At 35.2% G+C, this 17,416-nt stretch overlaps 1 protein-coding gene across 5 annotated transcripts in view; it reads right to left on the bottom strand.

Moving 5' to 3' along the window:
• Window positions 1-5,461: 5,461 nt before the first annotated feature.
• CPSF6 (cleavage and polyadenylation specific factor 6) overlaps window positions 5,462-17,416 on the bottom strand; it is a 29,335-nt gene continuing 17,380 nt past the window's right edge. For 2 of the 5 annotated variants that reach the window (XM_066319141.1, XM_066319144.1), the window contains 4 exons: window positions 17,092-17,207; window positions 16,597-16,750; window positions 15,154-15,348; window positions 5,462-7,616 (listed from right to left, as the gene is read on the bottom strand). In XM_066319141.1, the coding sequence (XP_066175238.1) occupies window positions 15,159-15,348; window positions 16,597-16,750; window positions 17,092-17,207 (460 nt within the window). In that variant the 3' untranslated portion in view covers window positions 5,462-7,616; window positions 15,154-15,158. Of the gene's footprint in view, window positions 7,617-10,072; window positions 15,000-15,153; window positions 15,349-16,596; window positions 16,751-17,091; window positions 17,208-17,416 lie in introns of those variants that run through there. The other 3 variants (XM_066319143.1, XM_066319145.1, XM_066319142.1) reach the window with 2 other exon arrangements.

Here is a 17,416-nt window from a genome sequence, read left to right as displayed (position 1 = left end):
CCTGGCATGCCAAACCCAGAGCAGTTGTGCACAGGAACTCCACAGCTTCCTCACAGAAAAAGTTCCTTCAGTTCAGTAATCTCACTTCAATTGCAGTTAGTGTAAGAGCAGAAGGCTCACAGAACTGACTATTTTCAGCTCCCCTGCCAAACCTCACAAATGCCTTCCACCTTCCTCTCCTCCCAAAAAACTAACAGCCAATAATAAGGGCCACACAGTGAAGCTACTGAACCAAGTACTGACATATTCAGGAACAGGTTTATCCTGGTGTGAGTGATTTTTGAGTTTTGGCATTTTTATAGTTTCCAACTCTCAGAGTACACGATAGATGGGAAGGATTAGCTCTCTTTGCTGAGGTGGCAGAGAGGAAGCTTCTGCATCAGCTTCCACATTGCTAGTCACCTGCAGACTCTCTAGTCAGAGAGAAACAAGCAAGGACAATAATCTGAAGCCTGGATTCCACCAGGATCTCTCCCTCCAGCTCACCTAGGCCTCTGGGTCTTTCAATCTGCAGCAGTTATTAATTAAAAAGACTCTGAAAGAGGTTGGAGGCAAGGTTCTTAAAAACAGAATTGAGCAAGAACATTTTCCTAGTGAGCGTTATCAAATTATTTCCGTGTCTGTAACTCAAAGGATACTATTTTCCCTAGGGAACTCTCATGGAAGAAAAGAAACCCCATAGTTGTGATACTACCTTCCCCATTCTCCAATACCATTTCAAAGCGTACTTTGATGGTCTTGCATCCTGGTTTGGTGACCTATGCTTGAATACCTCCACAATTAACTCATCCATGTACTACTGAATCCTCACTGTGTTTATTTTAGAGTACACATCCCACGTTTTGTGGGACAGGATGCTTTACACTTGTCTCACATTTCAGCAATTGGAAATGCTGAACACCCTAGCCTGGAGGAAGATTGCAAGAAGATACTTTCAAAACCAAGAGTTCGAAATGATTTTCCCCTCTGCTCTTAACCCAGAAGGCAATCTGGAGTCCCCTGAACCCCACCAGCCACAACCCAACAGCATTTCCATCCGTTTGAATTTTCATGTGGTCAATGAAACCAGGCTATAACACACAATCACGTTAAAAACTCAGGTTGTTATGGTGAATTCTGACACAGTACAGTAAACTCGGTGGCTTTCCTATCCTATTACTGCTTGTTATTTGGACAAATGATGTCTGAGCCCTTTAGTGTAAGTGAATGTTATTTCCATTATTGCAGGTTTGGAGCACTACCCAAAGAAATTCAGGTTAATTTTCTAATGAACGTTTTGTTTCCTCTGTAGAGACCTGTATAGTTAGCCATTGGGTTTAAATACAGTCATGAATCTTTTGTTCTTCCACGCCAATCAGATTAAATTTTAGACTTACTTTTGAAACTATGATTTTTTCCCAAATGAACACCAGTGTTCTCACATCATCTTACCACTGTCAAATGCAGAGACTCAAAGGCCAAGGTGAAGCCAACAGCACAGAAAATGATACCAGTAATCTAAGCTGGTACAATGGATATAGCTCATTTTGTGGCAGAGTGATTGAACTTTGACAATTGAATGAATTATGGAAGTTCACCACTAGAACGGCACAGTACGGCAAGGCAAGTGGACTTTGTGTATCCAACACAGAGATCTCTTTCATGTAACACAATGTTCTGCTTTAGCAGTAAAAACGTTTGCCCATGTAACCCCAGTATCAAAAGTAGTTATAAATCCTCAGAGGATGGATACTGTCACTGGTAACAAACCAATGTTTTTCGTGAAATGAGCTGACAGCAGTTGAGCCTGCCATACAGCTGTTAAACAGCCACTGCATATAACACTCACATGTTTTGCAATGATTAACATCTACCAGATTTAGTCAAAGCAATAATCCAGATTAAAAAGTTCTACCATCAGTGGTTTAATGCCTCCTATAAATAAAGCCCACAATCCCAAACACTACTGCACTGAGTCCAAAAATGTAATTTTAAGAGACTGAAACTGCTTTATGCACATGATTATTTTATTCCCTTTAGTTAAAAGAGTGGATGTGGGTCACTGTATTTTACAGAAAAATAAGGTTAGCTTAGAAAAAAAAGTCTGCACTTCTCACTGGTTGTAAACTCTGCAAAAAGTCCAGATAAGGACAAGAATTAGTATAAACTATTTCTAGATTCAGAAGTAATTACAGCAGAGAATCTAGCTCTAACTATCTTAGAATGTCCACCCTCCAAGTTTTAATGTCTGAAAATTTGAAAAGTCTGGCAATAATGAGAATTGCAAAGAAATTAGACAAGCTGAAATGAAGACAGACAGAAGTATTTTTTAATATAAAAATGGTCTTTATTTCTTCAATACAAGATAAACTACTATTGCAGTTTAAGACCAACACAAAAGTTGGACAGCAAATTGCTTAACAGTCTCCTAAAAGGCTGAAAAAAAGAAACCTATGAAAGCTAAAAGTTGTGCAATATTTCAGATATAACATCTAAAAAAATGGAATTATCCATAAACTTACAGATAATTTAAGTACCTCTGCTGAAAATGTATTGAAATCTACATTTGCTAGGATACCATCTTACCTTGTGGAGAAATGTAGGTCTCCAAAAAGTCCAGTATTCAACAGACTCTTTGGCCTGCCAGCATCAGGGAACTGTTTACTATATATATAAAATCCTTTGGAGTCAGGCATTCTGACAGGCAACCATTTCCTTATATTTTTCACTGCAATTCTGCATTCCAACTTGGACAACCCCCCTCCTGTATTTCAAACCATTTCTTGAGTATTTTACTCATATATCCTTGTGCAAAGCGGGAACCAGGAAATGGAATCGTACAGGAAGACAATACAGCCTTTTGTTTAGAAAGTCAGCAGTGCTGGTAATCGTCATAAAAATGTTACAGTTTACCAAATAGGAATGTATTTCACCTTTAAAACACTTGGCTTTTTTTTATTCCCCTTTCTTTCCTATTTTAAAAAAGGACAACTGCAGTAGTAAGGAATATGAATTTGCAATCACTTATATTTATAAAAGCACACACATTCCTCATTTTCTTACATGTGAAGGTCAAAGGAATGTCTGTTTCATAATGTGATAATAATATGCACAGTTTAAAATATTTTCTATTACAAAATACTGTGTACAAGAGGCTGAGGCTGAAGTCTATTAGCTGAATATACTCTAAAGTGTTATTTCTGAAATCATGTAAAAATCACATTACATGGTACAAATAGATGGGAATTTTTATAACTTAAATGCTCCATTCCATCAAAGGTATACTGTCTACTACTTTCAAGAGACTTCTGTGAAATTAGTGTATTTAGAAGATTTAAGCACAGGCATAGGCATCATCCCAGAACCCACTGCCAACACAAGAATTAACAAAATACCATATACAAATGGAATAAGGAGCTTTATCGTACTTTGTCCCACATAGGGGGAAAGAAATCCCACAAGAACATCAAACTGATTAACTTCTAGACCCCAAGCTGCTCCCTAATAAATTTAACCTCTAAAGCTAAACAGAAATCTAGAAATACATGGGATTTCAGACCTTAATGGGGCATGGGGAGGAAAGGGGAAGAAGGCGAAACAACTATGAAACCAAAAAACCCCCAACTCAACACCCCCATCCACCAGCCTGAAGTATTAATTGCAAGGCATAATTGCAAGAGACAGTATTTCTGCTTAAACATCATGATTCATCAGCATGCTGCAACCATTATGTTCAAGACCTGTGCAGTTAATTACCAAAATAATTTGAATCTCAACCGAATCCACATTGCTTCTTTTCTATGTTACAGTTGTTATTTTGGAAGGAATTCAAATTAATTCATTTTTTATATGAACACTGACCTGCACTTCCCTTCTCTAAAACCTAGAAGGGTTTATATTTCAATGCAGAAGCAATGTAGTGTCTCAGAACTCTGAAGAGTACCGATCCTAAATGTGCATGTTTTATATTTAAATCTACATGACTGACAGTATCTTAATGAGCATTGTATTAGGAAATTTAAGGCTGAATCTCAGTTCACACAAGAACCAAAGACGATTTTAACAGGTTATGTATAAAATTCTATGAATAAAAATGGGAGCAATATCTGTTTAACCTGTACACAAAGAGCAATTGGATAAGGAAAGAAAATCAGGAATTAAGTATTTCTACAAAGAATGCCATGTATTTTACTAGAAACACAGATGACAAGTATATACAACATTTAAATCTCCAATTATCCACGTACAACTAGGAAAAACATTTACAAGGGTTTGGGTATGCAACTAAACAATCAGGTAAAAAAATACAGTTAGAAAAACTAAGCCTCACCAATTTCAAAGGAACAAAACCAGAAAGTACTCAGTCTGTAAAGAAAAAAGCTGATGTCTAAATTTAATAAAAAAATCTTGTTTAACACAAAAACCAAACAGCTATCCAAGCTTATAAGCCACACTGTAAATAAAAATTTGAAGTTCTGACAAACATTTTTCAAAATGTAATCAGAACAAAAATTATTGGCACAGAAAGCAAAAAGGGACTGAGGAAAAAAAGACTGTACAGTTTCCAAAATTTCTTCTTCTTAAGTACTTTGACCTGTCAAAACATACAGTCCTGTAAAAAATTTACTTTAAAAAAAACACCTTCTACTTCTAAGAAACAAACCACCAAAATATGTTCTGTTGGTAAAGCACCACCACCCCTAAGTCACTACTTGTTAGTTTTCTCTTTCAAGATAAAGGACATAGCCTTAAGATAGTATTTTTCAATGATACTTATAAACTCAATATTTGAAAAGAAATTAAGTATTTCCTCACAGATTATTTCATCCTTTCATCAGCAAAAGGAAATGAAATAAAACTGAATGAATATTAAACAGCAGTAGCCATCATGGCATCACCACCAGTCAGCAAGCTTCCAAAATGCCATTTCCTGCATGTGCACAGGAAACTGCAGGAACCTTTAGTAAACCAAGACTCAGTAAAAATTCTACTACAGATCCAGTTATACATGATGTACATTAGGCATATTCCTTTTTGGTGTCTATCAGGGTCTTTGGATTTTTTTCTGTACATTTTTTGTTTTATAAAAAAAATCTAACAAAGGAAGCTCACAACAAGAGAATATTATCTAAATTGCTACACAGTACATTTATCAGTTAAAACTAAGAATTTGGAGAACAGGCAGATATAATGTTAATAACAGGCTTTATACAGGGATCTCACCTCTCAGGTCACAATGGTCATTCTGTTTAACATATGTTATTTAACCCCTGCTATTCTCTTCCTGCTATTTCCATTGCCAGCAATGGAAATATGTGAGTGAGAAATTACACTCTATTGTAAAAAGAACAACAGTCTCAAATCTATTTCAATGTGGATTAAAATATCAGTTCCTACATAAAATGCTTGTAACGTTACCTTTTTTATTTTAAAATCTATGCAATGGAACATTACTTACCTGCTGCTTTTCCAGTATTAGCTATTTCCCCATTAAACTGCTACAGGCAGGTAATTTCTTCCTTAAACTTATTACACGCAGTAGTAAACAATGTTTTTAAGTAAAGAAAAGAAAAGTTACAACAGTATTGTTTGTAACCAATACCTATTCACAAAAAAAAAAAGCAGGAAGTGATTCATGACTTGCTTGATACAACTTTCAGTTTTACAAAACTTTTAAAGGCAGTTTTCATTTTCAAACAGGATTAAACAAACATGTGAAATATCTTCTCAGTAGCAAATAGTTCAATAAACACCAGTGATCCCATGCGTGAGGAACTGAGGTACAGAATTTAAGAAAAAAAGGAAAAGGGGCAAATCTGAAGCTGTAGCCAAGTCCAACAGCATCAACCTGGCTGCAGGAAACCTGGTTGAATAGCAGGTGCCAAAAATATTAGAGCATTTCAGGCTTATGCAAAACTTTTGTTGTTGCACAAGCTACGGATCCCAACTCAGTAAAGCATAAAAATCAGTCATGTATGCAAATACGACACTTAAAGTATATGTTTACATTCCTTGAAATCTATGAAATGTAAGCACATGCTTTATATGCTCTGGAAAACCAAACAGATTTAAATGCTTTCCTGAACATAGTAACATTTTAAGTCACCTGTAAAATCTTCAAAACTGGTAAAAAAGAAATCAAGAGGCTTCAAAGAGTTGCCTCTTAAAGCCATCTGAGGTCTTGAAACTTAACTTAAAACATGAAGTGCAGCTATTTGAACAACTGACGACTCCAAGAGTATGTCTGTTACATAACGCTTTACAATAGACTACAAGCGAGCCCTTGAACAAGGCTGATGGCAATGAAGCTTTTGCAGCGTTTATGAAATTTCTATTTGTTTGCATTCCACACTTGATGAAATTTGAAACAAATTCTTTAATTTGACGCCTACTTTCACTGAGTGCTCCATCAATTTGTTTTTAGGTAAATTTACAAAACCTCATCTGACAAATTTAATCAGTGCCATTTTTTGCTAAGACATTTAAATATTGCCCACTGGTGAACAAGGACATACAAATGTACCTTCTTTTTTATATGCATGTGTGAATAAATCCCAAAGTGTTAAAAAAATACCAAACCCACGAAGTCATAAAAATGGTAACATCTTGTTTCTTCTGGCACATTTCTAATATACAACTATGTACAGACTGCTACAGCCTTGGGGGTGGACAGGGAACACACACAAGCACTATTACTATAAAACTGTAAACAACTGCAGGATTTTGGGTGTTTTAAACCTAACCTATCTACTCCTTATTATGGGCAGTTTAAGTTCATATGAACAGTTTAAGTTTATATTAACTGTAGTGTCAATCAGGATCAAGGCTGTATGAGAGACAAAATTTTCAGTGTGCTAAAAATCACAGATGTGGGACTGTATCTCCTCAGAACAACTGACCACAGAGAGCTGCAGTTTTTACAGTTTTATAAGTCAATTTAGCAAATTCACAAGCCACCTAGGTAAAACACTACTAAAAAGCGAAACAGAATTAAAGGTTTTACGTAACCACCTATTTTTGTATCAAAATTGAGTGGGAGAGCGCAACATTAGTACGTTTAACTCGCTGAATGCAAGATTAGGTTGAGGCATATGCAAGAACTATTGCGATGTTTTTGAAGACAGCATCAGTGTTTTCATTGTAACATTATCTTTAAATATTGCTGAACACATGACTTTCCCTGAGGTGTAAACATCAAATAACTTGAACAGCTTTACACATCAGCCCCATTAAACAGTTTATTACAACACTACATCTACTGTAATCAGTGGTGCTGTGTACAGACATTATATGAACAGTTTAACATGAACAAACTACTATAAAAACAAGCATTTACTTGACTTTCTTCAATTGCTTGCACATTATAATTGCCAAATGTATATAACCAGTAATAAAGTTGCAAAAGCTATAAGGTTTAAATCACACAGGTTTCCCTCAAATAAAACAGTTAAGCAACATAAAAAAGTAAAAGAGCTACTGGTTACCATGTATGCAGATTTGCTTTATTCAGATCTATTCCTGTTCATATTATCCATGAATCCTTACAGGCTCAGTTCAATCACATGAAGCAAACTGCCGGACAAGCATCTTTCCTTGAAGAATGTATCTTGTCTTGCACGCTGTTCCTCTTCCTTCAGCTGTAATGTGTCAAAATTTGTGATGTAGATTTTGCTAGTCCCCAAAACACACAGAAAATTGTTGGCTTATCTATACATACACAACTTGTGCATCTACTTCACCATGATGTTAACTAACACAAAACACCCAGAAGCAGTAGCTACTCATTTGAAGTTGTTTTCTAATACAGTAATTAAAAATAAGATTAGCGTTGTTGTACAACAAAGTTGAAAGAATATAAACTTCACAGTTAAAGTATTGATAATAAAGAAAGAAATAGCTATTGCTTCTGTGACTGACTGTAAAATTTATATAGAACACTTCCTAAAGTATGCATTCTGCAAGAGTAACTGAACAAGAATTTAAAGTAATTTTACCACAATTAGATTTTTACATTTTTTACCTGCCCACTTACATAAGTTTTAAGCTGGTTTGACATTTAAGTAATTAATTGATTGTATAATGAAGTGGATGGCTCGCAGCTCAGTAACATTTAAAAGCACACAGAATCTGACACCAGTACTTCAAAAGACTAGTGGCAAGCTGGATGGGGTTCATCTCGAAAAATACACACTTGAAGTTATGCACAAGAACCCACTTTTCAATTCATACAATGCAGATTTGCAGGTTTCCTCACCTACTTGCCCTTGAAAAAACCCCAAGCCCTACGTCCTATTCTCATCTATTTTGGCAAATCAGGGAATGACACAATTCAAAGTTAATTACTGTAAGAGTTCACAAAATACTTGGGATGGTATAATTCCATACACTGGATTTTCAGTTGAATTCCATTACAAAACAATTAGCTATCTTAATTTAATTAATAATTCACAATTTCAACATTCAACAAGTTCAAAATAGTTTCAATCAAATTATTTTAAAAACCCAACATATTAAATTATTAATCTGAAAACCAAGACATTTAGAGAAGCAATTTCATGAATGTGCAACAGTACACAGCTGTCAAATATTCTTCTACTAGTACAGTAATTTCAAAGCTGGGGAAACTAAAACTGCAAATATTTTCTTCATTTCCTCAAAATGACTGTTAACAGTAACTTTAAGAAAAAATCCAAAGTATAACCAAGTAGACCCTATACACTACAGTATACATATAAAGTAATCCAAATCAGAAAGTGAAATTTCTTCTCCTATTCACAGATTTTGTTCCCAAGTCCTGAATGCATCAACAAGTAACTACTTTTGGGGAAGTTCCTTCCCCAGAGGCCAATGTTTCCATAGGAGTTGTGTACTTTTGAAATTAATTAGTAGCAAAGTGACAAAGTGCTACCTCCACAAGAAAAATACGGTTGGAGTTGTGAGCTAAGTTAGCACAGACAGGAGAGAATCTCAGTTTTCTAGTGGAGAAAGTCAGTACCTGACAGCTGTGAGACTGCACATCAGAATTTGCTGCTCTCATCATACAATTGCTGCAGTCAGAATTATGGATCTTTATTATGTCTATGGCAACAGTTAACAGATCCAAAGTGCCCTATATACGATTTATAATACTACCATAAGAAAGCTTCAGTTCCTGGGAATAATTTGCTATATTTGTAAAGGTACTTATAGAACTACAGGAACTCTGAAGAATGCACAATAAAGTGGATTTAGGATTAACGCTTTTTGGTATAGGGCTCTTAAGATGGTCAGCACCACACTGAGCTTTCATTTTTAAAAACATGACCAAGTAAAATCCAAAGTGGTGCACACAAAGTGGTTCCAAGTATTCCGACACTTTTGTCTTGGCAGAACTGGAAACCCTTGTGGTTCCAAAAACAAGTAAATCTGTATGGATTATACCTGTGTGCTCAGCCCTTTTCAGTATTCTACAAGCAAGTAGAATATTGAAGCAACAAAAAACTTCTAAAAAATTAAATCTCTAGTCAGTATTTCTTGGCATCTTTCCATCTGCCTCAAGCTCATACATAAACTATCTGTCTCAAGGACGTGTTATATTCGTACAGTTTAACACCATACAGCAATCAGTTTCTCAGCATTCCTACCAAAATTTACCAACTCTATCCAAATTTCAGACTTAGGTGTTGAAAAGAAATTTTGCTTTTTAGAAGTTAGGGGTTTATGCCAGAACATTTCACAAATGAAATTCCAGAACTTGAGTGATCAAACATTTCTGTATTTGTGCAAGATGCAACTTGAGCACTTTTTTACCCACAAAGACACATTTACAACAAAACCCCAATAGATTTCTTATATCTATATATCAAAAGCATCTTGCAATAGGAGCTCTATTTTTTCCCTTTAATTCCAATTATCCAAATATTTACATAAAAGCTTTAAACAGCCTTTAAAATTTTGAAATTTCTACAGCAATTTTAAAGCTGTATATACATATACCCATCAAGTTTTATTATAGTAGTTTATTTTCATGAGATTGAATTTCAATCTCACACGTTCACATTTCAGTAAAATGCACGATACACATTTGTTATTATATCCTAGAAGCTCCTATGAATTACTTCATGTAATTCTCCTTTATTTTATTCTATACATGAAGAAAAAGAAATACACAAACCAAAAATCCCACAGAAAGTATCAGCTTAAAAGCCAAAGATTTCTTTTTAATTTAACCTACATTCCAGAACATCACAAAATACCCCAAATATTCTGATGCTTTAGCTATAACATAGTGAGAAAGAAGGAATTTCAAGCTTGGCTTCCTATTTGTCTTCCAGCATGTAAGCAGAGATACACGTGGTTCTGTTCTGTCCACCATACACACACAGACTATTTTTGTCAGCACTAGCACCTTCTCACATTTGCTGCCTGTTCCCCCTTCCTATTATGAGTGTACTTACCTGCTGTCTTTGTTCAGCCTTAGTGTATAATTTAAGATCAACACAACAGCAATTTCACAACTGTATAAATTTTACATGGGGGAAAATCTTCCTAAACTAATTTCATTTGTCAGGTATCTTTTATTATCCCAGCCTGTCTATTCACCAAAACTAACTGATGAACAGAGAGGTGCGTTCAGAAAAATTCAATCTTTAGTTTACAAATTAAAAAGATATTAATTATTGCCAAGTATTTTTCACATTAATATATGAGAAAGACACAAAAAGGTAGATCAAGCTGCCACGGCAAAACATAAAAATGAAGATCTCTCATGTGTCTCCTTTTTTTTTTTTTTTTGGTAAAAAGAAATCTTAGTTCTCAAACCACAATGAGCAAAAGTAAAAAAGTGAATTTTTTCATTCTTTGAAGAACATTGCATCAAACCAACATTTTTACTTCTGTGTTCCATATGCCTAAAACTTTCTTGGGGAACTTTTCACACAGATCAAATCTGTCATAACTAATGAATTCACAAATAAAAAAGCCCAGGATATGAGGAACAAAAAAATACAATGTGTCTAAAGACACCTCAGAAGTGTAAAATTACAGCAACATATTAATTGGAAAAAAGTAATAAAAGTTACGCATTTGAAAATAAGTAGCATAAGATATTCCATTAATTTTTTTAATCCCTGTTTCACCCTCAAGAAATTCAGGTTCGTCACTGAACATTAACAGACAAACTCTATGTTTCTGCAAAGCACCAGAGTAATGGTAAAACAGACTTTAAGAAGCACATAAACCAGTGGTTCTGCTTGCCTCTGTCATGCTATGTTGGATTTCAAATACTGAATCAGATGCACAAAGCATTAGTTCTCTGGTGAATACTAAATACAGAAGAATAGTGCCAGCCACATATAAAACACACAGTTAAAAAAAAAAAAAAGAGATTAGGTAAACAATATTCATAATAGCTTAATACTAAGACCTGATACAATTCTAGACAGGTATATAAACCCAGGTCTTGAATAACAGTATCACGATTCACTTAATATTAACTAGAAGCTTATTATTAAAATAGCCTATTAAAACCAGGCATTTGCCAATTCATGACAAGGTTTCTTAAAAGGCTAATTTCATACTTCACTTGATGTTTAAGTGGTTATTAGCAAAGTTACAGGACCGTTCCAACTTAGAGAAGCAAAAATATAATGAATACCATGTAAGCCATCAGTACCATTTCCCTTCCTACTAACACAAAAAATTCCAACAATGTTACTTCTGGAATCATTCGAATGCTGAAAGTAATTTCAGAGTGATCTGAGAGCAGTTTTTGAAGAAGCATTATGAGCCTCAGACTGCAAATTATTTTGCTTACAGTGGTTTGAGAGCAGAAAAAAATCAAAGAATAAACATGAAATATGAAGTACAAAGTCTACATACACATCAACTGTTACAATGTTGTGGTTTTGTCTTTGCAATTCAATCCAAATCCAGTTTAAATAGGAAATAATCCATCAACCCAGTAACAAAAACATAAAATGAAAAACTTGACATTCAGCAGTTATAGAAATTCAGACAGATTAAAATTGGGACAATGTATCACCTAGAAATACATTACTGATTATCAGTTAAAAAAAATCCTTCCTAGTAAGTCAGGACTCATGCTGATGAGCTTACATTTCTGTTCTGTTTGTACACATTAATTTCGCTGTTAATTCTTCTAAGTGCCATTCTATTGGGTTCTCAGTTTTATTGACTAATCCAGATTAGAGATTTGTCTTAATTGCATTGTTATTTTCTATATTTACAGGCTTTCTGTGAGCAAAGGCAAGATGTTCCAAGGAAGCATTCAGTTTATGGTAATTCAGGAGTATGGACTGTCAATGTACAGGAAGTCTTACTCAAGTGAAGGCACAAAAATCTTGCAATAATTTAAGTTTAAATCATTAAGTGTACAAACAGAAGTGTAAACACCACATACGGTACAACTAAACTTTTTAGAGTTTTACCGTTAAAAACATATTTCGTAAGTTATTCCAATTTAACCCATCTCTATAAATGTAATACAGTACAAACTGAATTTCACTATTTACAGAAGTTATCACAATGGACCCTTAGAATCCTTCTGAACTAGACGTGTAACACTTTGGAAAAAATGCCAGTACAGTATCACAGTCATGACTATAGGTACACAGTAAGGAGAAATATAGGTGCCATTCACAGGGTGCAGGCACAGAAGCAACTTCATGTTTTCTGGCAAAACACACTAACATGGGGAATAACTCGTTTCAGCACTGTTGATATTTATTAAATGACTGAGTGTGAAATCAGTTTATGAATATTATTCAATGTAAAAAATGAAACAAAAAATGTATGGGAACATACATCTTCGTGATAATGAAACATACAAACCAGGAGATAACTGTTTCTTTTATATGTGTGCATGTATAAATATATTAAAAACAAAACTACAGTAAAGCTCTTCTTCATTAAGACAGCAACAAGACAAAATGTTTACAACTTAACTTAAAAAAATAGCAAATGCTTTCATTTACATATAGTATACTAAATTTGCCATTTAAATCAAGTTCTCAGGACCTATTTTCTTTGCACAAGGGAATCTTGCCAAGACACCCTTTTGAAAGAAAAGAGAAGCCCCAGCACACAACAAAGCTGAAGGATCTCACAAATACAATTCCCACCTGAACTGAGACTGAACAGCCTCAGTGTAAGTTCTGCTTCAGAAATTACAAAATGCAACCTAATGCTGTTTGATATATATTCTTGGGGTAAGAGAGTAGAAAATCTGTACTTGGCACAGTAAATCTGTATCTACGTGCACAACAAACACTAAATACACCAAAATTAAAGGCAGATTAGTAAACTATGCCACGGGTTAAAAAAATTCTCTTTCATTCCAGGTTATTAACAATTTTTAGTATGGTTTGCTCATCTCCACCAGAAGGAAAACACTCTGAAAATGCATCCATTACTCAGCTCAATGGTTACCTTTGTTAGTAACAATTATTTGCAAATATCAAAAATATGCAGTTATTATAAAAGGTAAAAAACCCAGTTCAATAAAAGAAATTACATTTACTTTTGTCACATCTGTATTTTTGCCCTCACTTATTTTACAATTAAGAACCAGAGTTGATATTTTAACTAAATTCCAGAAATACTTCTACCAATCCATTTTTAATGGCAAAAAGTGGCATTAACTGAAAAATACTGCCAACTTTATTTCAGCTGCCATGTTTCACCTTCCTATATAAGCCTTTTACTCCCCTTCTCTAGGTCAGTTATTTCTTTTTGTGTTCCTTGCTGGTATATGAACCTGAGACAACATCCCACTTAATTCTGAATACACTAGAGCGTTCACTATCAAAATTTGTTCCCTCCCCAAGTAGTGTCAGTGATACAAAAAGCCTCATTGAAAAATTGACATTTAACACATACAGAACTGTATTTTCACTTAGGACTATATTACTTTAATTTTATTTGACTTTTTAAAGTTTTGCTCTGTTACATCTATAAATGAACCTCCATGAATAAAAAACACATGCAGATCTGGAAACTAAATCTGAGGTTGAATGTAAGAAATGGAAGCTGGGCAGACAGGCACGTCTACAAGCTTCAATTTCAGTGCAGATGTAGTGGAAGTTCTTTCTAAAAGGGAAAAGACCACTAGGGAGTCATTATTAGGTAGGGTTGTTCTTTTTTTCCAATTGTCAAATATAAAGAATCATGAGTGGCTTTAATTCCAAACCCTCAAAATGGTCTATTATATAATGTGAACATTTCTATGTATTTTAAAGCAGTACATAAAAAAAAAATCATTGTTTAGCATGCTACTCTAGCTGTCTAGACATCTGATGCATACAGGACTTCAGATACATGAAATAAAAGAGTGTATTAGTTTGTGAACAACCAGAAAAGAATCAATTCTACTGTCATACATTTGTTTGCTAGTCTTCAGAAAATGACTTTACTACCAGAAAGGGGACGGACTGAAAAATCTGGGTGGTGGGCAACGAATCATAATAAATCTTACTGAAGGTTAATATCTGGATTTAGCTAGAACACAGAAGATACTAAGACACATTTCATAAAACAAAGAGCAAAATCCGGTTATACTTCCTGAATTTGACTAAAACTCACCAGCAAAAAAAACCAAAACAAAAACAAAACCAACACAAAACAAATCAACGAAACCCACAAATACCAAAACCCCACAAAATCACCACCATACCTGTGCAAGGACAATAACTGTATGGACATTGAATTAATCCACACACAATCTATGAAGGGCTAAATAATGCAGTCCTTACAGAAGTATATTTTTAAATACAAAATTAGTATTTTTAAATACAGTTAAGAAATAAAACTGTGAAATTCATATAATCTTTTAAGATTACAAAGAGAACAGTCTGACTTACTGCCTTTTGAAGAAGTAGTTCACATTTCATGAAAACTGGGAACACTATTATCAGCCAAAAATAAAAGAAGCAGCATGCAGAATGTAGAAGATAATTGTACAAATACTTGCTCCCTCCCAAGACCAGTTACCTGTTGTTACTTACCTATGTTGATGTCAGGTGCTGCAAGAAGAAAGTGATTCAGTACATACTGCAGGATTATTTAAGTACAGAAAGGTGTCAATAATGTATACATGAACGGTATAAATAATCTCAAACCTAGAGCAGTTACTTTTAGTAAGTCAGTAAAGTCCAAGAACATGACAGAAATGCTCACCTTCTTTAACGGTGACGATATTCCCTCTCTCTGTCTCGTTCTCTGTCACGATCTCTGTCACGATCACGATGCCTCTCTCTCTCACGGCTTCTTTCCCGGTAATAGTCATCGTGACGATCCCGACTACGTGATTTGTGGCGCCTGCTTTTTTCTCGTGACCTACTGTGGTCCCTCTCTCTGGATCGCTCACGTCTTCTAAAAGAAATTACTTCATTAACTTTTTCTTCAAAATACTTGTCCATCCCCATCCCAGTTTTGTACTCTGCTTAGGAGTATAAATTTGACCAAGGTATGAGGGAAAGATCTGTTCATTGTGATGCAGGTATACTTTTGTATATAACTTAGAAGAACCTGGTGTAACAGTGATGGCTAAGAACTCAGTTACAGGCATCCACTTTCTAACGTAGCAAGGAAGAGTCAGAGTACACACTCAGAATGGAGGATGACTGAAATCAGCTGGGGGAAGTGCACCACATCTCAAAGCATCATTACAACATAGCTGCTAATCTGCATATGGAAAATACAGGCCAAAACCACTAAATAAAGAGTTAAGCTGCAGGTAGTCAGATCAATTTTGAAAAGTGGGTTAATTAAAAGGCAGCCTTCCTACGTTCAGGAAAGCCTTATTTGGTCCCTTCATGACGGGGGGTTTTCCCTCACCCGAGATTTAGGTGGTTTAAAGTCCTTGGCCCTCTAAAAGCCCTGAGTCGCGTCGGTGTGAAAAAGCAGAGTTCTCAAGGTTTGTTTTCAGGTTTCTTGTGTTGTTTATTATTCGATATCTTAGAATTTTTTCTGCTCCCAGCCGAGGTTTGGACAGCAGCTGGGACACGAGGCGACTGCCCACCCCAGGGGGTGTTTTCTAATATTTATACAGATAACTACGTATTGGTTATTTATTATTTTGTGCCAATGCCCAGTGCCCACACTAAAAGTGATATTTTTACTTTGCCCTAATTTACTTTAACTACTTTGTGCCATCATTACTCTAAAAGATGGAGGACGAGGAAGAAGAAGTACATGAGGTACCACCCAAATTCCATCATCTTGTCTCCCTTTACTTCTATTCTATAAATTCTAAAACTACTGAATTCTATATTGTCTACTGTGTTAAACTACTATTTTCACATCTCGGTGGTTTGCAATTTCTTTTGTAATGTTGGAAGCTGTTCTTATGGATTAAAATTAAACTCGGTGTTTTTTTGGACTCTGTGCCGAGGTTTCCGAGCCTCTTGGACCGGCTTCATACCCCCCGTCCAGGGCTCAAATTTCTTTTCTCAGGTCTCAGGCCATCCAAGGGGATGTCCTGGACTCCAACACCTTCACATATTTCCTGCGCAACTCAACAAATCACTATCTTCTTACACACCTTAGTTCCTTCTCTTTAAACTAGTCCTGCACTACACCTTCTCTTTCTTAAGAGCAAATGGAAGAGGAAAGTTTTACCTGGATCCAGAACCGTAAGACTTGGACTCAATTCCATGAAGGCAGTCCTGAAGAGAGCTAATAAGTACTTTGCAGCGATCATCTGCAGATACTTTGGACTGTTTGATTAAGGAAATTGCAGTTACCAAGGTCTCTATCGCACTTCCATAGTCCCCTGAAAATGATGTAAGATCAGGATCAGAAAATTATGCAAATTAAAATTAATTATGCAAATTATATGTAACAGTATTACACCACTTTGAGTATACTCTGTTAAACAGCCATCTAGATAATCAACTGTAGCACCAAATATTAAAATACTGTTCAGATCAGTACTCAGAAGTTTTTCTCAGAGACTAACTGAAGCCCGGCACAAAATCAGTGGTAAGTTCAGCACCTTACCAGGAAAATGTGGCTTCAGGCCCTTCAGATTCCTAATTAAAAAAAAACCCAACAACTAACCTATAAACTTCTTTTTACTTGGGTAGAACAGTAAACATATTAATTTTTACTAACCAGCACTGGCATCTGATACAGCTCTCGAAATGGCACTGCTTGAGATCGCCCTATTTCTATTCATGATTTCTTCAAATTCTGCTTCACTGAGAGGTGTCCTCGCAGCATCCATTTCTCTGCAAGCAATAAAACTAGTATTTAAAAGGCTAAGGAGAACTTCAAAAGCTATCATTGCAATTTCAACAATCCAAGTTTGCAACTTTAAGCAGTGACAAACAGAAAAGAAAGCAGGATCTGGGTTTGATTTTGGTTTTTGTTAAGGACCACTGTTACAGTATAAAATCCTGAAAGCTTAAAAACAAACAAATAAACAAACCCCCAAAAA

Source organism: Sylvia atricapilla, chromosome 5 (genome assembly GCF_009819655.1).
Source record: "Sylvia atricapilla isolate bSylAtr1 chromosome 5, bSylAtr1.pri, whole genome shotgun sequence".
Classification (NCBI taxonomy): domain Eukaryota; kingdom Metazoa; phylum Chordata; class Aves; order Passeriformes; family Sylviidae; genus Sylvia; species Sylvia atricapilla.
The sequence above is the reverse complement of the archived record's forward strand: the minus strand, read 5'-3'. Positions and strand labels throughout refer to the sequence as shown.